The sequence below is a fragment of the Ictidomys tridecemlineatus genome, chromosome 4 (genome assembly GCF_052094955.1).
Source record: "Ictidomys tridecemlineatus isolate mIctTri1 chromosome 4, mIctTri1.hap1, whole genome shotgun sequence".
Taxonomy (NCBI): Eukaryota; Metazoa; Chordata; class Mammalia; order Rodentia; family Sciuridae; genus Ictidomys; species Ictidomys tridecemlineatus.
The window spans coordinates 30452309-30473435 of record NC_135480.1 but is presented as its reverse complement, the minus strand read 5'-3'; the positions used below and the strand labels follow the sequence as shown (position 1 = coordinate 30473435).

Sequence of the window (21127 nt, the reverse complement as noted above, 5' to 3'; positions counted from 1 at the left end):
TATGAAGCGATATCTCCTGGTTTTTATTTGCTTTACCCTGGTAACTAGTGATGTTAGACATCCTCTGCTTGAGTCCCTTCCTTATCAGATATCAGATACATGATTTACAAAAGTTTTCTCTCATTTTGAAGGTTTTCCCACTTTCTTGGTAAACTTTTGTGCACCAAGATTTTTTTTTTTTTTTTTTTTGGTCATGCCAGGGATTGAACTCGGGACCTCACACATGCTAGGCAAGTCCTGCATTACTGAGCTGTATCTCCAGCTCTGGTTTTTCAAATTCTGTTGTGCACATGTGTGTACATACATATGCACACATATGAGATACATGGAATTCCTTTTGAGAGAACTTTGTTATTGTGAGATGGGGAGGAATGAAGCACTTAATCTAGCTTTTTGATCATGATGTTACAGTATTTGAGTAAGCATTTAAACAGTCCTCAGTGCTGTGAAATGATGTAATACGAAGTGAAATGGAAAACCTGTGGAATAGCATGTGCCTTGAAGTCACATATTCTTGTGACTAAAGACAAGAAGGAAATGCTCAAAAATGAAGACAGCTTGTTCCATGACCAGATTATAAATGATTTAACATTTTTCCAAGTATTTTGTCAGTTGTTTTATATCAACTTTAAGTGAAAGTAGTGATGAAAAGAATCCTTGGGTAATGGATTTATCTTGAATTCCCAGTTTGGGATCAGTCCCGGTTAACTCATGTGCGCTACTTCTAGTAACGGCTTCCCCCACATTAGTTGATATTTAACTTTGTACTGATTTCCCTGTGCTAAAGACTTTAACTTGTGTCATCTTTTAGTCCTTGTTTATTGTATCTTTTTAGTCCTTGTTTATTGTACCAGGGATTGAGCCCAGGGGCACTTACCCACTGAGTCACATCCCTAGCTCTTCTGTTTAATTTTATTTGGAGACAGGGTCTCGCTGAATTGCTTAGTGCCTTGCTAAGTTGCTGAGGCTGGCTTTGAACTTTTGATTCTGCCTCAGCCTCCTGAGCTGCTGGGATTACAGGCATGTGCCACTGTATCCAGCCTCAGTTCTTATTTTTTTGATTTAAGATGGTTAGCCCAAGTGTGTAGAATAACTTTCATCGGAGGAAGCTAAATGAGACCTCATTCCTTGCCTGAATGGCTCCGAGCCAAGCCATCAGGCTGCCCTCTGGATGCGTGTGTGCTGTGCTGGAAGCTCAGATGAGCAAAACTATCCTTGGAGCAAAACTGGTGTTTCAGCAGGCTGGTCCCACCCCCATCCCCCCAGGGGTCCCTGCGCCTGACTGCCATGCATTTTTCCTAGCTATGAGGGCACTGGCCGGTCACTGTCCCTCAAGTTAATTCAACAGCTCCGTCAGCAGAGTGCCCAGAGCCAAGTCAGCACCACCGCCGAGAATAAGACCACAACGACAGCCAGACTGGCATCAGGTACCCTCGGAACCCTGACAGGACGCTGAGGTTCACAGCAGGTCCCCTCAGACCCTCATGCTGGATCCTTGCTTCTCTGTGACCTCTTGGGCAGTTACCAAGCTTTCCTGTCATCAGAGAGAGATGGGGTCCCCAGGAGGACTTTTCTTTTTCTGGCTACAGCTGTCTGGGGACCACGTGGGAGCCTCACTTGGGTCCTCTGGAGGCTGGACCCTTGTCGTCCCTGTCCTGGGGCATGGTTGCATTGACTTAGCAGAGCCCTGTGGGGTTGTTCTCGTGGCAAGTTGACTATCCACTAGAATGATTTAAAACTACCCCCTTTAAATACTCAAGACTTGGGTGTCTGGGTACCACGTGACAAAGATAAGGGAACATTCTTCCTTGCTCTGTTAGTGCATATTTAATAATCAGTTCTAATGGTGTGTGTGTGACTTGAACAGCACGAACACTGCACGAGGTTTCCCTCCAGGAGTCCATCCGATATGCCCCCGGGGACGCTGTGGAAAAGTGGCTGAATGACTTGCTGTGCCTGGATTGCCTCAACATCACGCGAATCGTCTCTGGCTGCCCCTTACCTGAAGCCTGTGAGCTGTATCCTCTGGGCCCCACTGGCCCTGTGAAAGGGAGAGGGCGGTACAGGAATTAAGAGGTTTTGGGAGAGGTACAAGTTAAATATTCTTGCTGGGTATGGTGTCACGTCTAGTCCCGTCTCCTGACTTGGGAGACTAAGACAGGATTGCTTGAGCCAGCAAACGGTTCAGGGCCAGCCTGGGCAACATTGTGGGATACAATTTCTCCAAAAAAAAAAAAAAAAAACCTTTCTGGATTCCTTCCTCCTTTCTTCTCCAACCTTGTGTGCTCTGGATGCTGGGCTCCTCCTCACAACTGAGGGGAAACCTGTTTCCAGGGTGTCCTGTTTGGGCCCTCTGGTTTGTTTTGGTTGCTTAACTCCCAGCCAGGTACTATGTTAACAGGGATACCCTCTTCTGCTACCACAAGGCCTCTGAAGTTTTCCTCCAGCGACTTATGGCCCTCTATGTGGCTTCACATTACAAGGTAACTGCGCTAACCCTGCAGCAAGCTTCCACAGGGAGCAGCTGAAACTCCCTTGGCAGTCCTTTTACTTGACTTTTCATGCCTTTTGTTACCTGGTGGCTCAGGGGACCTTTCCACTGGGACTTTAAATGTCCCAATGGTGGTGAGGTCCCATGGTCTCACTGGAGAAGTTGTATCCCCGGCGTAGTTTGTGTGGCTAGTGTTGGGCTTCTGACTTTGCACAGAGTACAGAATTCTTCATGTAGCTTTGAGAGTGGGAGCTGGAGAAGATGGAGAGCTTCGCCTGGTTTTAAAGAGCACTTGTATTTCTCACCTGCCTACTAACCTGAGAGGTTGAGATACCATCGCACTTACTGTAACCCAACTGGCCTGAGACCAGCTTTGTACTGCTGAGCTCTTTTGTTTTTAAGAAGTGAATCTGATGGCTTAGAATATTTGGAACCATTAAAAATTAATGGGCGGGGTTTGGAAGGATACTTTTTGAAGCTCTGCATGGTATTTTTACGGATATTACGGATAGCCTTTAATGGAAGGCTGAAGAATCAGATTTGATGGTGGTTTTTCTTGAAATAGCAGCCTTTGGAGGAAGTTCACTTATTGGCTATGAAATGGTGCTAAACCTCTTATTCCACTCAGTGGCCTCAGTGCTGAGAGGACAGCAGGCTTTGGAGATTCAGTCTCTCCTAAGCTATTGTGAAGAGTCTTAGCCTATTATAATGCTAGAAAGGTGCCTGGTTGGGTTCTAGTGCCTTTTTGGCTGTGGGTATGGTGGTACTGCCAGTACCCCACGGCTCTAAAGAGGCATTGAGTCTCTTGAGTCAAGGACAAGAGAAGGTAAACATTTCCTGCTGACCTGGCTTTGTGCTTGTACCTGCAGAACTCTCCCAATGATCTCCAGATGCTCTCTGATGCGCCTGCTCATCACCTCTTCTGCCTTCTGCCTCCCGTGCCCCCCACCCAGAATGCCCTTCCTGAAGTGCTTGCGGTTGTCCAGGTACAGAAGCAGAGGCATCCTTGTGGCATTGCCTTGGGGAGCACTTGGACATCAGTGTAGGAGGGGAAGCTGCTGACTCCTGGCCTTGAGCCAAGTGACTGGGTCTGTTGGGGTAGGTGATCGGGTGTTGTTCAGAATTTGGAGCTGTCTTCACTGTCTCCCTCAGGTGTGCCTTGAGGGGGAGATTTCTCGTCAGTCCATTTTGAATAGCCTGTCTCGAGGCAAGAAGGCTTCAGGGGACCTGATTCCATGGACAGTGTCAGAACAGGTAAAGGGCTGTCCCTGGCACATCTGAGCAAAGCTGGTGGTGTTAGAAGATGTTTGGGTTGCTAAGTTACTTCTTTGTGTGTCTTACATAGTTCCAAGATCCAGACTTCGGTGGCCTTTCTGGTGGAAGGGTCGTTCGTATTGCTGTTCACCCGGATTATCAAGGGGTAACATGTTCACATGCCTTTTGACCCTGGTGTGCTGTTGGCTTTGGTCATGTTGCTGGCAACTGTTTGGGGCAGATGTACTTAGTTGCTTAAATAAGAAGCTGGGGGGCTGGGGATGTGGCTCAAGCGGTAGCGCGCTCGCCTGGTATGCGTGCGACCCGGGTTCGATCCTCAGCACCACATACCAACAAAGATGTTGTGTCCGCCGAGAACTGAAAAATAAATATTAAAAATTCTCTCTCTGTCTCTCCTCTCTCACTCTCTTTAAAAAAAAAAATACAAAAAAAAAAAAAAGAAGCTGGTTAAGAAGCAAGTGAAGTTCTAGGCTTTTCTTTGCTCTGGAGAGTTTAGCCAGTGCTCAGGGGTAGCCCGGCAGACAGGATGATGGGGTCTGCTTCCTCTTGAGAATAGGGGACTTGACCCAGGTTGGCTTTCTGTAGTGTACCCTCTGTCACTTGGAAAGGCTCATGAGAAATTAATTGTAGAAACTTACCTGTCAGTGGTATAGAAACGGCCCTGCTTTGGGGCTTGCTAATCTGGAAACCAAATAGCATAGCCAGCCATCCTTGGCCTCAAGTAGCAAATGGGCTGTTCTTGATGGGTAGACCTTTGTAAGAATTGGGGTGACTCTTCGTTCAGTCTTGAGTCTCGTCTCTAACCACATTGAGGGATTTCATTGGTCCCCTTTACCAAGTGTAGTTTAACCAGGAGTGAAGGCTCTAGAAGTGATGTGGGGACTAGAAGTAGCTTTGCCTAAGAACAACTCTTCCCTTTGCCCATCCCCTATTTGCTCATAGATGGGCTATGGCAGCCGAGCTCTGCAGCTGCTGCAGATGTACTACGAAGGCAGGTTCCCTTGTCTGGAGGAAAAAGTCCTCGAGACATCCCAAGAAATCCACACCGTAAACAGTGAGGTGAGTGTGTTTGGGCAGGACACCTATGCTGGGTGTGGGAGGATAGTTCTTTGGGACTTGAGGGGCACCATTGAGAACTATGTAGAGGTCTAGGCTCTTCTCCATTTAGGGAGGGGGCTGCTTCTCCAGCCTAGTGCTTGAATGGAGATCCTCAGACCAGTACCATTAATATCACCTGGAAACTTGTTAAAAATGCAAATTTGTAGCTGGTGTGGTGCTTGCCTGTAATCCCAATGACTTGGGAGGCTAAGGCAAGAGGATGGCAAGTTCAAGGTCAGTCTCCGCAATTTGGTGACACCCTGTCTAAAAATTTAAAAAAAAAAAAAAAAAAAGGTGGGGAGTGTACTCTGGTGCTGTTGCTTAGTGATAGAGCACTCCTGCATTCTCTAGTGGGGGGATTGTGATCCCCACCCCAGATCTGCTGAATCAGACTCTAGTGGTGGCTCCCCAGGCTATCCATTGTGTGACGTATCCTCAAGTTTGAGAAGCCTTGCTCTGCAGTGTCCCCCTTGTTAGAACTCAGACTATGAAAGTTCATCAGTCCTTGCTAAGGATAATAGCAGTTGATTGACAGCTTTTCACATGTACTCATTGGTCTTCATAGTGCCTATGTGGGAGCAAGGGAAGGGATTTTGTTTAATGTCGGACATGAGACATTTTGTCATTTTTTTTTCAAGGTCCGAGAGCTGTCAGGTGACAGAACCTGGACTTGAAGCTAGATCTTCAGAACCCTGCCTCTGTGGGTTCATAATTTTATTAATCTTTCTCAGCTCTTTTTCTACTTTCTCAACTCAGAGCAGTGTGATTCCACACATACCCAGGGTTTGGGATACCTGGGAGTGATCACCTGACTCATTGAAATTGTTTGAAAACTACAGGAACAAATGTCTTCTGGTTTAGGTGTGTGAGGGGTGCTTAAGAATGTCGCTAACGCCCTCCCTCTGGGTGGTGTCCTTTCCCTTTGTCTCCCTAGGCCGTCAGCTTGTTGGAGGAAGTTGTCACTCCCCGGAAGGACCTGCCTCCCTTACTCCTCAAACTGAATGAGAGGACCGCTGAGCGCCTGGATTACCTGGGTGTATCCTATGGCCTGACCCCTAGGCTCCTCAAGTAAGTGCCTATCCTGTTTCCCTGGCATCACCTCCACAGTGACAGACTTCTGTGGGCCCTGTGTCCTGGGCAGCCAGTGTCTGTCTGCCAATTCCCTGTTCCTCCTGGCCCTTGCCACTCCCCAGAGGGTACACATGATGACCTGTTCTCCTTTTTGCAGGTTTTGGAAACGAGCTGGATTTGTTCCCGTCTATTTGAGACAGACTCCGGTAAGTGAGGCATTGTAGAATCCTGTAGGCTTGGGGTGGGGTGCCTGAATTTTAAGAGTACAGTTGAGCAGTCTTGTATTTCAAGTTGCTTTCTGAAGGAGGCACGAAAATATGTGGCTGTGACAGAGCTGCTGGATTATTGAGGGCAGATGTGAGAATTAGGGACTTTCAGTTCACTTAAAAATATATTAGCACCTGCAGAGAATCGGGCAGTTTAAAATAAGAGAAGCTTATTTTCTAATGGATGTAAATGGCAGAAAACTGAACACAAGCTATCTTCAGAGAGTGAGATGTTCTGTGAAGAAATCCATATTCTAGCATAATCTGGCACCAAGCTGAGGGGCAGCCTCCGTACTGATTGGAGACAGTTGGGGGTAAAGGACACAGAACACAAATAGACGTCCTTTCCTGATGCAAAAGGGAGCAAAGAAACGAGGTGGCTATTGGGAAGCAAGCGGCAGGGAAGGTTTGTCAGGTGGGAGAGTCTCGAAGTGTGCCTGCACCCTGCAGGGATGGTGCACAGGTGGAGAGCGCCGAGTGGAGGCCTGGAGGTGAGGGGTGGGACTCAGGCAGACGGGCAGCCACTTCATCCCACAGCAGGAAGGCAGGCTGAGTGTGGGTACCAAGGGTGCTGGGCAGCATTTGGGAGGATGGATTCTTGGATTGTTTCCCTAGTGAGGGGAACAGCCGAGGGAGTGTGGAAAGTGTGATTTGGAGCATGCAGAACTGGTACACCCTGGGTCATATAGTGTCCACTTGAGAGTTCAGAGTGGACCTGATGAAGACTGCTGGGTGTTCAGCCACTTGTGTGGGTGCGGAGCAGCACATGCATGGGTTATGTCCTTGTCAGTGCACCTGGTTGGGACTGGGTGGATTTGGCCATTGAGCGCAGGAGGGTGCAGGGTGGTAAGCTTCAGTGCAGCCTGATGCGCCCTGCCTCTGGTCTTGCTGCTTGTGACTTGTGTTTTGTTCCCTGAGTGCTCTTCTATGGCAAGTCACTAGGTATTTTGGTGCTGTGGAATTTGTTATGTAGTTTAAGTTTTAACTCGCACACCGGTTGCCAGCTTGGGTTTGAGGGCTTGGCCCTGGAGTCTGTATTGTAAGGTACCAAGACCACCTTGACTGGATCAGGCTACGTATAAGCTGTCAGTCCTGAGTTCAGAACCTACACCTTTAGGAAGTTGTGTGCGGGTGACCTCTGAAAGCTTGTGTGGGAACTGAGGTGCTGCGGGGAATGAGGGTGAGGGCCTGCCACCAAGGGTCTCTGCTGGCTGGGGAAGGAGAAGGGGTTGCAGCACAGAGCCCTCCTCTGTGCTCACCCTTCACCATCAGTGGACCCTTTGGATAAAGGGTTCTTGGTGCCAAGGAGGAACATTTGTCTCCAGAATGACCTGACAGGAGAACACTCGTGCATCATGCTGAAGACTTTGACTGACGAGGACGAGGCTGACCAGGGAGCCTGGCTCTCAGCCTTTTGGAAAGGTGAACGCAGGCGGAGTGGAGAGGGCACGGGGGGTTGAGGAGCCGGAATGCCTGCAGCTCACTAACTCTGCCTGATGGTCCTGCAGATTTTCGAAGGCGGTTCCTTGCTTTGTTGTCCTACCAGTTCAGCACCTTCTCCCCTTCCCTGGCTCTGAACATCATTCAGAACAGGAACGCGGGGAATCCAGCCCAACCTGGTGAGTTGGGTGGGATGGTGGTGGAGAAGGGGGTGGATGGGTTGTGGAGTGGGGCTGAGGGCCTGGTTCTAATCCTTCATCTCCCACCCACACCTCCTGCAGCCCAGGCTCCCGCTGTGCCCTAGGTGGGCCCACATGCCATCTTCCCTTCACCATGACCTCTGGGATATGACTAGACATAAGTTATCAGAGAAGTTCAGACAGCAGCTAGCTGTGGGGCCTGATTTAAGTCCTGGAATCTAGGGGTAGTGACATTGTACTAGGGGTACGTGGCCAATCTGTGGAAGTGCTTTGTGCACAACAATTTTGTTTGAATAGTTAAAATGTGAATATTTTAAAAACAAGGGATTGTTAATAGTTGTATTGTTTCCAGTTACAGATATACATGTGTGTATACATAATTTTTATGTATTTACATAACACATGTGTCTATATACTTTTGCCAATTGTATTTTAAAAAATTTTTTTATTGTGGATGAGACTTTTTTTTTTTTTTAATATGTGGTGCTGAGACTCGAACTCAGTGTTTCCACACATGCTAGGCACTATTGCTGGTGAGTTGGGTGGGATGGTGGTGAATTGCCCCTTGCCAATTGCATTTTAATGGAAAAAAAAAATCAAGAGTCCCTTTGGCTGCACTGGGCAGAGCAGAGCACGTATACTTTCTGTGAGGCTGGATTCTGAGTAACAGTGATGGTGGGAGAAGGGTGGTGTTGTGTCCCTTTGACCTTAGGGCTCAGGAAGACTTTTCTGGACTGGGTATTGGTGTGGGCACTCTGTCCAAGTCACATGCCAGTTGTCCCTCTGCCTGGCATGGAACTGCCCCCTCCTTTGGGAGGAGAGTCTGTGCACAGTTTAGTTGTGTTGGGTGGGTGGCTGCACTTGTAGGTGGGTGCTGCGTGTGAGGGTGCCATCCCTTGGCTCCTGGAGTCCTGGCCATCTGACTTTTATCACCCCTGCAGCCCTAGGCCGGGGGGAGCTGGAGGCACTCTTCCTCCCCTATGACCTGAAGCGACTAGAGATGTATTCACGAAACATGGTTGACTATCACCTCATCATGGACCTGATCCCGGCCATCTCCCGCTTGTATTTCCTGAACCAACTGGGGGACCTGGCCCTGTCTGCTGCCCAGTCGGTAGGTTACTGGTGCTCATGTGGGGGCAGAGCAGGGAGAGCTGTGGAGGTATTTGTGTGCTGGGCATTGGGTTGGGCTCTTTGACATAGATTGACATAGCTGATAGGTAGGTCTCGGCCTTATCCTCCGGGTCTAGGGTTAAACGCTGTACCCAGCTGTACATTTAGTAAGTGGTCAACTGCATTGAGTCCACGTTCTTCCCCCCACCTTCCCTGGTCCATCTACTTTGATGCCTAATTCTGCCTTACCAGAAGCCCAGGAAACCCCAGGCTTGTAATGCAGTCCTAAAGCAGGTGTTTGTCAGGAGAATAAAAATGAGATTGGGGACTTCAGGAGGGAGTGTTTCTTGATGGTTTCAGTGACGAGATGAAAGAGATGCCAGAATAAACAGCGTGGGCCTGTGACTTCTACCAGATAGGTTTGGTTAAAAGGAGGATAACTGGTTCTCAGGGCCATTTTAATGGGTCAGGGCCCGTCCTGGAGGCAACTCCAGCTGGTTTTTTATCTTCTAGGCTCTTCTCTTGGGGATTGGCCTACAGCATAAGTCTGTGGACCAGCTGGAAAAGGAGATTGAGCTGCCCTCAGGCCAATTAATGGGACTTTTCAACCGGATCATCCGCAAAGTGGTGAAGGTAATCTCGGCCTGAGAAGAGTTTGGTCTTTACAATAATATGACAAACCCACTCCCTGCTCTGTGTCTGAATGACTGTTAACGGTTGGCAGTATTTGCTGCAAATCTACACACACACACACACACACACACACACGACGTTTGGGACATTGGCTGAATCTCTAAAGTTCTGGGTTCTCTCCTGGGGGTCCATGTTGGGTGTCTCCCCATTGTGTTTATATGCTCTGAGTGCTCCTAAACTCTAGAGCACAGCTCTGCATCTTGGAGATGTACCTTTAAGTTCTGGGTAATGAGTGACTGAGTTCCTGTTGCTTTGTCACCTTCTCTACATTGTCTTTTGAAGCTGTTTAATGAGGTGCAGGAAAAGGCCATTGAAGAGCAGATGGTGGCAGTGAAGGATGTGGTCATGGAGCCCACGATGAAGACCCTGAGTGATGACTTGGTATGTCCTTGCTCGGGGCTTCAGAGTCCAGAGTTTGTTCTCGTCAGTGTGGCCTGTGAGTGGGATATCTTCCCCATCCCCTCGTAGAGTCCCTGTGCTGTCTAAGCCAAGTAACGCTCTGTAGGTCTGAGCCTGCGCCTGTTGCACATGGGCCTAGTGGTGCCTCCTGCCGAGTGTGTGGAAGGGCAGGAACCCATCGTCTACTGGTGTAACTGTTCTGTCTTTTGGGATACTCTTTAGATAGGATTTTACGGTATTTATGTGTATAAAATCTTAAGGTTGCCTGTAATGGTCAAAAGAGAAGGGACTTGTTCTTGTCGTCATGCTACTCTGCCCTCCCTGCTTCTGTGTTTTGTTCATCCCTTGACTCTGGGTCCTTGACCACAGGATGAAGCAGCAAAGGAATTCCAGGAGAAACACAAGAAAGAAGTGGGGAAGCTGAAGAACATGGACCTCTCTCAGTAAGGCTTGTTGAAGGGAAGGGAAGGGTCAGCCTTAGGGCCTGGGTCCTTCTGCAGGTTTCTCCTCAGCCACAACCTTGGTGCCCTGGAAGCTGGTTCAGGGAACCAGTTTCAGGAGCCTAACAGCTAGAGAACCCTGAGGAATTGAGACTGAAGTTTCAGAGGAATTGGTTTTCCCAGATCCCTTTAAGTTGCACTCAATAGGTCCCTAGAGTTCTGTGTCATGCCTCAGAGGCCCTTCTCAGAAGGGGGGATGGTAAGCAGATGAGTACCTACTTTTTAGGGGTCACATCTGTGCATTAGACTCTTCGTGTGAAGAAAGTATTGTATTTCCCCAAATCGAAATTCCCTGTGCGATACCTTCTGTGCTGGGCATCTTGCTTCATCTGCAGTATCCTCTTTCCCGCTACACCTGAAAGTTAATGGATTTGACAGTCCCTGCATGTCAGGACTGATACCTCTAGAATTAATGACCTGTGACCCTTTGTGCTGTGTTGTCTGTGACCTGGTCATGAGTGATGTGGTTGGTGTGAGTTGGGGTGGCCAGGATTCCCAGGTCAGTGTATTGAGTGCAGTTTCTGCCTTCCCCTTTGCTGGATTAACGCTCTTGATGTTCCAGGACTATTGGATCCAAAAGAGGTGGGTCAGGGCAGGAGGCGGAGCTCTGGGCAGACTTCTGCAGGTGGGAACGAGGAACGGAATTGCAGGGGCCAGTGGCTGTTCTGGGTAGTTGAGAGTCTCGTGAGAAGCCAGCAGGCTGCCTTCCATGTGGGACTGTCCTCTCACTGGCGCCTGATGGCAGGCCTTGCCAGCCCTGTTGCTATGACACTTCTGTGGAGTGAAGCTGCACATCTCAGCCCAGCTGCGTGCCTGTCTTTTTCCCCTCTGTTCTTCAGACCTTAACATGGCTCATCCTGGCTTTCACGGCAGGAGCTGAGTGTTGTCACTGATCGGTTTTCTTTTAAGAGTCCTCTCCTCTCTGTTGGGTTTTGACATTTCCCCTCTTTTTGTAGGTACATAATCCGTGGGGATGATGAAGAGTGGAATGAAGTTTTGAACAAAGCTGGGCAAAATGCCTCGATCGTCAGCCTGAAGAGGTGAGGGTAGAAGTGTTGCATTCCACGACAACACTCAGGGTCCCTCCAGGTGAACTGGGCTGCACAAAATAATCATGCAGAGATGGATAAATACCTTTTTCTTTGGGTCCTGTGACGGCTCCTCTGACCTTAGAGGTCCGTAAAAAAAAGAGCGAGGAGCATGTGCTGAACCCTTCTATTGGAGAAGCCATTCAAATGAGGCAAGGAGTCGGGTTTCAGGGGGTTGAATCTAGCTTCATGATTTCTGCTGTCAGCAAGTTGACAGGCCATGACCATCTCATGAGCTGTTTGGGGATAATGACAGAGCAAGCGAAAAGACCAGAGTGAGGCCTGCCCAGGCAGAGGGGCAACATCAGTTCACTCCACTCTGCGCTCAATGTCCATAGCTTGCACACACACACACACACACACACACACACTCTCTCTCTCTCTCTCTCTCTCTCTCTCTCTCTCTCACTCACTCAGCCTATGCCTGGCTTTTGCCACATCTCCACATTCTCATCACTCAGGGCTAGGGGGCGCTCGTTTTCTATGTGGCAGCTCCTGACTTACAGTCCCACACAATGACAGGAGCCTGGTGTAGATGCTTTGAGACAGAAGCCATGGCTTGTCTTTCTGCTGAGAGTGCACCAGGGCCCCCTTTGTACAAACCAGGCTGGGCTGTCTTGGCCTGCGTCTCCTCCCTCCTGTGTACACCAGCATGTCTGGAGGCGTCGCACTGCCACTGGCTGAGGCTGACTAGGCTTCAGTGCCACCGTCTGCCTCAAAACAGCAGCATGAGGGTTGTTTTATTACCTTCATTACTTTAATGATGAAGAATGAAGTCTCTGTGTAGGTGACTTCCCAAGAAACACCCAGCTAGTGAGGTACAGAGCTGGATTTGGGACCAGGTGTGTCCATTGCCAAACCTGAGTTTGAGCTGCCACCCAATCCTTCCTCGAAACTAGCAGTTCTCAAAATTTGGGTCTTAGAATTCCTTTCTGTCTTTAAAAAGAATGAGAACCGGGGCTGGGGATGTGGCTCAAGCGGTAGCGCGCTCGCCTAGCATGCGTGCGGCCCGGGTTCGATCCTCAGCAGCACCACATACCAACAAAGATGTTGTGTCCGCCAAGAACTAAGAAAAAATAAATGTTAAAATTCTCTCTCTCTCTGTCCCCCTCTCTCTCACTCTCTCTTTAAAAAAAGAACCATTGCCCATGTGGGTTAAACTGGCTATTGCTTCCCATACTAAGAGTTAAAAACTAAGAAACTTTAAAAATATCTAGCAATTTGAAATTAACAATGGATTCATGACTTTTTGTTTTATTGTGTGCTGGGATTGAACTCAGGACCTGGCATATACTATGCAAGTGTTCTACCACTCAGCTGCATTCTCGACCCTCATTTGGTTTCTTGTTTTGAAAAGTTTTTTTTTTTTTTTTCTTTCACCAAAATCTGTGAAACGAATCTGGGCCCAACATGACTCTGATAGCGATGCTGTTCCTCCTGTTCGGCACATTTACTCTGTTGTGCTGTTTTCTAGTGCCCTCTGGAAACTGAACATTTGTGAGAGAATGAAACAAAAAAGGCAAATGATATTATGAAAATAGTTCTGAGCTCTAGACTTTCCCAGTGGTCCCTCAGCTGCTCTTGAAAACCTTCATTCCAGGCTTCATCTGCCAAGTGCTATATTTGCCATCAACAGCATGGATGCTCGACCTGGAATCTTCTGAGTTTTACTTAGGAATAGAATGAGGGGCTGGGGATGTGGCTCAAGCAGTAGCGCGCTCACCTGGCATGCGTGCGGCCCGGGTTCGATCCTCAGCACCACATACAAAGATGTTATGTCTGCCAAAAAATATTAAAATTCTTTCTCTTTAAAAAAAATATAAAAGGGGCTTTTATATTTATATTTATAAAATATAAATCTTTGTCACTAAAGATTTAACCCAGGGACACTTCACTGTTAAGCTACATTCCTGGACTCTTTATTTTTTTGAGACAGGGCCTTTCTTAGTTGCTTAGGACCTCACTAAATTGCTGAGACTGGCCTTGAACTTATGATTCTCCTGTCTTAGCCTCCCAAACCACTGGGATTACAAGGTGCTCTACAGTGCCCAGCAAGGGTGAATTCTTGGCATTGCTGTGGTTATTGATGGGGTTTCCTTAAAGAGTTTATATTTTGGGGCTGGAGTATAGCTTGGTGGTAGAGCACTTGCTACATGCATGAGGCCCTGGGTTCAGTTCCCAGCACTGCAAAAAGAAAAAGGAAGAGTTTTGAAAGGAGGACTGTGGACTTCATGTAATGTTAATGGTGTCTGGGCTGAACTTCTTGTTGTTCTGGTAGGGAGCATCTATTCTCAGTGCAAAATGCAGGAGAGGACAGTTTACCTCTGAGGCTTTCTTCCTGGAGAGGCGGCCATCAGCAGGCACCCAGGGGCCAGCTGCAAGGTGGAGCCCAGTGGTTTCCCCTTTGGGTTTCCTTCTACTTAGGAAAAATTAAGTAACAGCAGCACATCAGAAATGATGGTGGGCTTTCCTTGGAGTCTTGTGCTTTGTGTTAAGAACTGTCTTTGGGATCATGGGGATAATTTTTCTGGTTTCCATGGTAACCTAGATGGTAGGAGGAGATCTCCCTTGTGGCACCTTAGATGTTTGTTAAGGTGAGGTCTTGGAGGGGAGGAGGTGTAGCACCCCGAAGAGAACCTAGAGTTCTGGTTTTAAGATACAGATTGGGTCCTCCACAGACTCAAAGCTCAGTTGGCATAGGTGCTGAGGTCTGTGTGGCATATCTTGGCCTCCCAGCATGATACCTGTCTTCCCTTCCCATGGTTTAGCAGAGAACATTCTGTCTGACTGGGTGTTGTTGCGTCAAGTTGCAGAAGTCAGACCATTTTTCAGACAAAGCAGACAGAGGTATTTCAGGTCTGTGCTGTTTCATTGTTTCTATTCCTGGTGTGTGTTTTCCTTCAGTGACAAGAAAAGGAAGTTGGAAACCAAACAAGAACCTAAACAGAACAAGAAGTTGAAGAAAAACAGAGATCTAAAGAACAAAAAAGATATGAAACTGAAGCGGAAGAAATAGTGAAAAAAAACTTGGGTCTCAGTGGCTGCCTGTGAGGAGGTACCTGATTTCCTGAGCCATCTCTGGGTGGCAGCCTGGACGATTAGAAACAATCGGGGCCCCCAACAAACACACAAGTGGGCTGTGATGAAGTCTGTAGGCCTGACTGTGCCCCTCTGTGGGCCCTACTGACTGAAGACCAAGTGACTCCCACACGCTTCTGCTTCCAGCGTGGTGGCTGGGTCGCCTCTGCACCACCAGAGGTGGGTCTCTCTCGGCCTCCTTCCTGGCCCTCCTTTCCCGTAGGTTTGGATTTCACTGTGGCCAGCTTCTCAGCCTGTTTCCCACATGTGGGAAAGCCATGCTGACTGTCCCTTCCCAGGCCCTTAAGTATACAACTTCCTGGTGATGTTCAGGAGGATGCTCAGTAGCTGCTGGGTCTCATCTTGGACTTGTCCCAGTGCCCTGAGGCCTGGAAAAATGGACTCTAGTGCACCCAGTGGCCGCTGTTGTGTGCACCAGGGTTTGTGGATGCTGTATCCTGTTCCACTCCTGGCTCAGGCCTGTTGCCCTCAGAGTCTCAGAAGAGCTCGAGCCCTTAATTTAAGTCATGTGTGACGTCCAAGTCCTCAAGACCGTCATATCATTTGGGAAAAAATGTTGGGCAAAGCCCTTTTGCTAGCAGGGTTGAGGGGAGGGATAGAGAATCTATTTTTAATAAATAACATTCTAGCAAGACTATTTGCCTGTGGATGCTTCTGAAATTCATGTCTCTGAATTTGCTTGTTACCCTGTTATTCCTGTGGATCTGGGCTGCTGGGTAGAATTTGGAGGGTTTGGTGTCGAGGCTAAGGATGGGCAGCATGCTCGAGCTCCCAGCCCAGGAGCCTGTGGGAGAATCGGCAGGTACTGAGAATGGTGTTGTGGGGCCAGTAGTTGGCTAGCTGGGCCTCCTTTCCTTCCTAGCTCCTATTAGGTTTTTTTGGTCCATCCTGTTTGGAGACAGAAATTATGTGGTGGCTTCACACGTACACGGTGTGTGTCTGGTTTAACGGTAACCCGAGTGATGGAGGCTTGTTGTCTAGGCCAAGTCCAACTTACCTTGCTCCACTCTGGATGTAACCTGGGCTGGTAGAAGTCTAATGGAAGGATGGTGGCTAGATGCGAGGGTATTAAATTCACGACATCTGGGACTTGTCCCAGTGGGGGAAGTGCAAGCTTCCATGCCTGTTCTTAGGACTGCTGTGACTCCTGTCTGGGACAATGGGGCCCTGGGTGAGGGGGCCTTTGTTTCCTGGATCTACTGTTTCCTGCTGCAGACCTTGTGTTGGGACTTCAGGAAGGTCTGCTCAAAGGACACGGGAAGGTAACTTCATCTGTTTCTTCAGGTGGGTGCCTGAGCCTGCCTGCCTTAGCAAAGTGTGGCCCCAAAGCAGAGTGAGCGCTGGGTGGCCAGAGAGGATGCTTTAAATTACTGAGCACATCATCTGCCAGGTAAGGAGGCCCCTGTTGAGATTCTCCAGCCCTGCAGCCTGTCCAGCTGGCTCTGCTCTGGGGTACAAGGTGAGAGGCTTTGAGCCGGGTGCCCATAGATGCTGCCCTGACCCTCACGGAGACCTTGGGCACTTATGGTTCAAATGTTTACACCAAATTTGCATTGAAATTTTAATTTCCATTGTGAGATATGAAGAGGTGCTATTGTAAGGAAAGATTGAGTCAGGAAGGCTCTGTCCTGTGAAGGGACTATTATTAAAGTCATCCTGTCCCATGGATGAGCCCACTTGCTATGCGATGCCCTGTGCTTCCTCAGGCTCCCTATGGTCTCCACAGCAAGCAGGCCCTCATCAGATGTGGCCCCTCAGCCCGGACTTCTCAGCCTTCAGAACTGTAAGAGAAACTTACTAAATACCTGAAACTGGGTAGCTTATAAAGTATCAGCAACAGAAAGTGGACATGTGACCTCACTCTGTCTGCATTCCAGGTTCATGTGTCATGTGTGAGTGGTATGCTAGAAACCACCTCCCAGCTGAGGGGACCAGTCGCAGGAGTAGATGGGGAAGAGCTTAGCACTGTATAACTGGCACAGCGAGTGCCAATACCCAGATCTAACTAGGGGAGCTGCTCAGCCACGTGCCAGCTCTAAGACAAATGCCTGCTGTTTTCTAAGCAGTCCTGAGCTAGAAAAGTCTTGTGTGGACAGCAGAGCATGCCTGCACCTGGACCTTTGGTTCAGGGTGATAGCTCCATGTCTTGAGACAAGGTGCCTAACTTCTGAAGTATCTTTATCCTCTGCACACAAAAAGGCAGTCAATGTCCACCAGCTGTGAGGAGTTTTGGCTCTTTTATTTGCAAAGGGAGTGTTCCTAAATGGGTCTCTGTGTTCTGCAGTCTCTTGAGTTCTCCTTCAAACCTGAAAGGACAAGCCTCCCCCAGACCTCACCATCTGGCCCCCAGACAGTGACATCTGTAAAGCTCTACTGTTGCGCAGGAGATGTCACTTGCAAAATGAATTCAGATAGGCCATCTCTGAATGCTGTCACGAGGACAGGGAAGAGGCTGAGAAGCCTGAACAAAGGATTCCTGAATAGCCTCCCCCACCCCCAAGCCAGGAGGGGCTTGTGCTAGCCGGCTTCCTGGCTTCCACAGCTCATCTGGTCTGCCAGTCCCAGGGGACTCAGGAGTGACCAGGAGACACAAAGGGGTTGCTGAGGCTGGGAGGTGGGGGAGGGACAGAAATAAGTGACTGTCACCTTGGAAAAATGTAGGCTCATTATCTGAGGCCTTTACAAACAGTAGGCAGCCTGGGGGCCTGGAGAGGGGCAGCTCCAAGGAAGGCCCTGGGGTCCAGGCTGGGGAGAGGGGATGGATACTCTCGATTCTGTAAACTACTGGTTAAAACGAGCAGTTTCTGCAAAGGGCTTGAAAGGCCTGGGCTTCCTGGTAGTGTTTTTGGCTGGCTCTGGAGAAAGCTATGACCACCCTGCCTCTGGCATGGGGAATGTCTGGTGGGGAAGGGTAACAGGCAGAGTGCAGAAAGGAAAGTGAAGTATTGGGGGGCGGGATGCAGAGGCCACCGCCTGGGAGGAAGGTGGTCTTAGTGTTGGCCACGGTGGCCCAGGGTCGACTCTGGCACCCCTGGTGTCTGGAGAGGGACCTCCTTAGGGGGTGAAGGCCCAGGCACCTGCTGTGCAAACGCTGCCCGCTCACTGCCATGCACTAGAGTGAACTCTGTACTGAACTCATGCTTTCAGCTGAGCTCCCTGGGGCTCCTGGGAGAAGTTACCGGCTCTCCCTGTAGCCTGTCTGGCTGCTAGTAGCCTGAAGCTGGCAGCTGAGAAATGTCCCACCATGATCCTGATCAGTGGCCCTGGATTATAGGGAATCCAGCTGCTGGGGTAAGTGAGCAGATACTTCCCAGCCCCTGAGAAGAAAGTCTTTTTTTGTTGTTTTAAACCTTTGCATTTCTGCTATACCTAGGCTCAGAGGGGCTTTTTAGCCTCCCTACCCCTCTTCTCCCAAGAGAACCACTGATCCACCTGGAACCAGAGCATAACTAGACCTTGCCTTTGAGGCTGGAAGTAGCCCTGCTTGGGATGGGAGGGTTGGACACAGACTCCTGAAGGGTAGCTACTCTAGATCACCGGTCTTGGGGAGGGACACCCTTTCCACCACCTTCTGGGCTTCTGTACAAGGTGGGTGCTGAGTGTGCTTCCTCCCTGTGGCCCCCAGATGGCGCTGTGTTCTACATGGTACAGAGCTCCCTCACCCAGCTAGATCCAGTGCCCAAGCTGGGCCTCAAACCACCCTGCTTGGCCCCCACCCCAGCAAAGCCAGGAAACAGGCCTTTCCCTGGACTGGGACTGACTACTGGAGGTTGTCGTTCCCCACTCTGAATCCTGGTGTGTGACTGAACCACAGCCACTCTGGGTCAGGTTCCCACTGACTGGAGGAGTTATTCTTTTAGACTAGGAACATTTAAAAAAATTTCTGCCTGGAATTTGCACCTAAAACTACAGCAGGGCCTAGAAAAACTTTGGTCCTGAGTCACTGGCTTACCATACTCTTCCACTGTCTCTGCCGGGGTCTCTGTACTTGGACAGTCCACTGAGCAGAGTGTACAGGCAGCAGACCCCACCCCAGGGGCAGGTATCTCTTATCAAGCCAGGCCTGCGTGGAGGTACCGTGTGGGCAGTTTGTGGATATCAACGGAGCTCCTTCATCCCTTCCATGGAAGGGCCTGGATCTGGAGGTCAGGAAAGCCCCCATACCTCTCCCATTCCTCAGTCTGGCTTCTGTCCAGTCTGATGCCACATCTGTGCTTAATAAATCATCTACCTCATTTTACAGGTGAGAATAACCAAGCCCTAGTGAGGGACAGATGAAGACAGAGGTTCCTGAGGTGAGTGTGGCCACAGCACTGCTTTGGAAGGGGATCCCCCCCCCCCCTTCAAGGGAGAGACCAGGAACTCGGTTCTGGGTTTTTGAACTGGTCCTTCTGGCCCCTCCCAACCCCTGACAGAGCAACCCACTACCAGGAGCACTGAGGCCAAAGTTGCTGTTAATGAGTTTATTGTTAATAAAACCATGGTACATTTACAATAAGTGACATTAATATACAGTTACTGTATCATACAATATTACAGCAATAAAATAACACCTATTCCTTTGTACATCCAGCTCAAGCAGCTAGTTGAAAATATTTTCTAGGATTGCAAGCCCCAGGGGCTTTTCAGGGTGAGCAAGTGACATCTCCTGAAAATGCCTGGGGCTTTTGATGAATAAATAGTTTCTAAGGTGCAGCCAGGCTCCACCTAGAGCAAGCGGTCTTTGACGTTGCCCCAATGTCTGGTCCATAATAAATAGGCCAGTTTTTGGTGTGTCTCTACCCCAGGAGAGCCCAAAGACTGGGACGTTGTGGGGGGACCCTGCTGAAGGGCCTCTTCTCCCAGCCCTTCCACCACTGCCCTGTCCTTTTTGCCCAAGAGCCACAGTGAGAAGGGCCCTCTCTCTAGTCCTGAGTTAAAGAAACCTTTCATTTGAGAGACTCAGCCAGGGAGGACGAGTAGGTGCTGCTGCCTGAGCCAACAGGTAGCCTAGGTCTAGGCCTGAGGTTCCAGAATCCCCCCCTTTACTTTGGACGCTAACAGCAGCAGCCATAGCTAAGGCCACTGAGCTCTGCCAGCACCCTGGCCTCAGAAGCCATCAGCTGGAATTGCAAGTTAGCAGTCCTAAAATGAGGGTCTCTGTAGGCCCAGGCTCCAGAGAAAATGGAAGACTCAAAGCAGGCCCCTGCCAAGCCTTTCAAAGGCACAGCCTGAAAGACAGGTGCGGAAATTTGGGCGGCCTTTCCTCTGGACACTTACGAAAATACCAGCTTTTGCACTGAATGGTCTGGGCTCAGAGGTTACATTCTATACATTCATTAGTATGCCAACCGTCCCAAGAGCCCCAGCTTCGATGGTCAGAGCTCAGTGAGGCCCAGGGGCAGGTACAGCTTGGAGCAGGGGTAGGTCGGACCTGCTCCTGAACTATCTGAGGGGAAAGGGCATGTGGTGGGGGTGCTGGGAAGTCCTTTAGGTAAAAATGTGCAGAGAAGTGCCATACGCCCCTTTGCCAGTCACCGGCTGTTGAATCCATTAGCTCAGGGTTGAGGCTGCCTAGCATGATGGGTTGGCTCAGGGCCATCTGCCTACCCAGGATCTATCAACACCAGGGTGGGTGTCTGGGGGAAGGAAGGGAACAGCCCCTTGAGCGCCTATGTCTCCTCTGCAGGGCCCTGGTGGTTCTGTTCCTGGCACCTTTTTGTACCCCCATGGTGTGGGCCAGCTGTTCCCCCTTCTGCCTCACACTCGGGAAGTGACGTAGACAGAGTGCACACGCTCCGCCAGGGTGTTCTGCAGGTCCTGCAGCGGGTCCAGGCCCTGCACTTTGCTGCTGCGGCCGTAGATGAGTTGCCGGAAGGCGTCCTGCTCCAGCAGGGCTTTCATGTGCTTGAGGAAGAAGCCCTCGCAGAACAGGGCCAGTTCTGGGGCATTGTGGATCTGTGGGCAGGGAGAAGAGGGGTGAGGTACACTTGCACAGACTACCTGCAACTACCCCCCAACCTCAGCCCCAGATGTCACCCACCCACCCAGGGCCAAAGCCCAGCTTAAACTTTGCCCTGGCCCCAGGGGAAGTGTTCCCCATCTGCATCTTGAGGCCACCTCCCCCATATCTGAGTCCCTTCCATAAGCACTTTCTGGGAGCAGGTCCTATTGGTTCAAGTCCTAGCTGTGCCATCAAGAGTATTATTGAAGTCTTTCTTTGCCTATGTCACATGAGTGACATCTTATTGAATAGCAGTCATCCCCCTTGCTAAGAGAAGGGACTGTCTGGCGTCCAGCGCAAGGCTTAGCACAGGAGTGCCCACTTGGTGGATGCTCATAACTTAATTGAACACACGTCAGCTGGCTCTGGGCATTAGGTGCTGAGGTCACGTCTCTACAAGGCTCTCTGCAG

General features: G+C 49.6%; 2 protein-coding genes across 5 annotated transcripts in view; one reads left to right on the top strand and one right to left on the bottom strand.

The window, feature by feature from the left end:
• Nat10 (N-acetyltransferase 10) overlaps positions 1 to 15370 on the top strand; it is a 38501-nt gene extending 23131 nt beyond the window's left edge. For all 3 annotated transcript variants that reach the window (XM_005327421.5, XM_040284519.2, XM_021727808.3), the window contains exons 13-29: positions 1303 to 1427; positions 1868 to 2018; positions 2387 to 2483; positions 3361 to 3477; positions 3644 to 3745; positions 3837 to 3911; positions 4709 to 4825; positions 5799 to 5932; positions 6093 to 6141; positions 7527 to 7623; positions 7710 to 7820; positions 8783 to 8955; positions 9468 to 9587; positions 9930 to 10028; positions 10416 to 10489; positions 11503 to 11586; positions 14539 to 15370. In XM_005327421.5, the coding sequence (XP_005327478.2) occupies positions 1303 to 1427; positions 1868 to 2018; positions 2387 to 2483; positions 3361 to 3477; positions 3644 to 3745; positions 3837 to 3911; positions 4709 to 4825; positions 5799 to 5932; positions 6093 to 6141; positions 7527 to 7623; positions 7710 to 7820; positions 8783 to 8955; positions 9468 to 9587; positions 9930 to 10028; positions 10416 to 10489; positions 11503 to 11586; positions 14539 to 14650 (1837 nt within the window). In that variant the 3' untranslated portion in view covers positions 14651 to 15370. The remainder of the gene's footprint in view (positions 1 to 1302; positions 1428 to 1867; positions 2019 to 2386; positions 2484 to 3360; positions 3478 to 3643; positions 3746 to 3836; positions 3912 to 4708; positions 4826 to 5798; positions 5933 to 6092; positions 6142 to 7526; positions 7624 to 7709; positions 7821 to 8782; positions 8956 to 9467; positions 9588 to 9929; positions 10029 to 10415; positions 10490 to 11502; positions 11587 to 14538) is intronic.
• Positions 15371 to 19181: 3811 nt separating this feature from the next.
• Positions 19182 to 21127, bottom strand: part of Abtb2 (ankyrin repeat and BTB domain containing 2) — a 161182-nt gene continuing 159236 nt past the window's right edge. For both annotated transcript variants that reach the window (XM_005327420.5, XM_078046252.1), the window contains exon 17: positions 19182 to 20670. In XM_005327420.5, the coding sequence (XP_005327477.2) occupies positions 20473 to 20670 (198 nt within the window). In that variant the 3' untranslated portion in view covers positions 19182 to 20472. The remainder of the gene's footprint in view (positions 20671 to 21127) is intronic.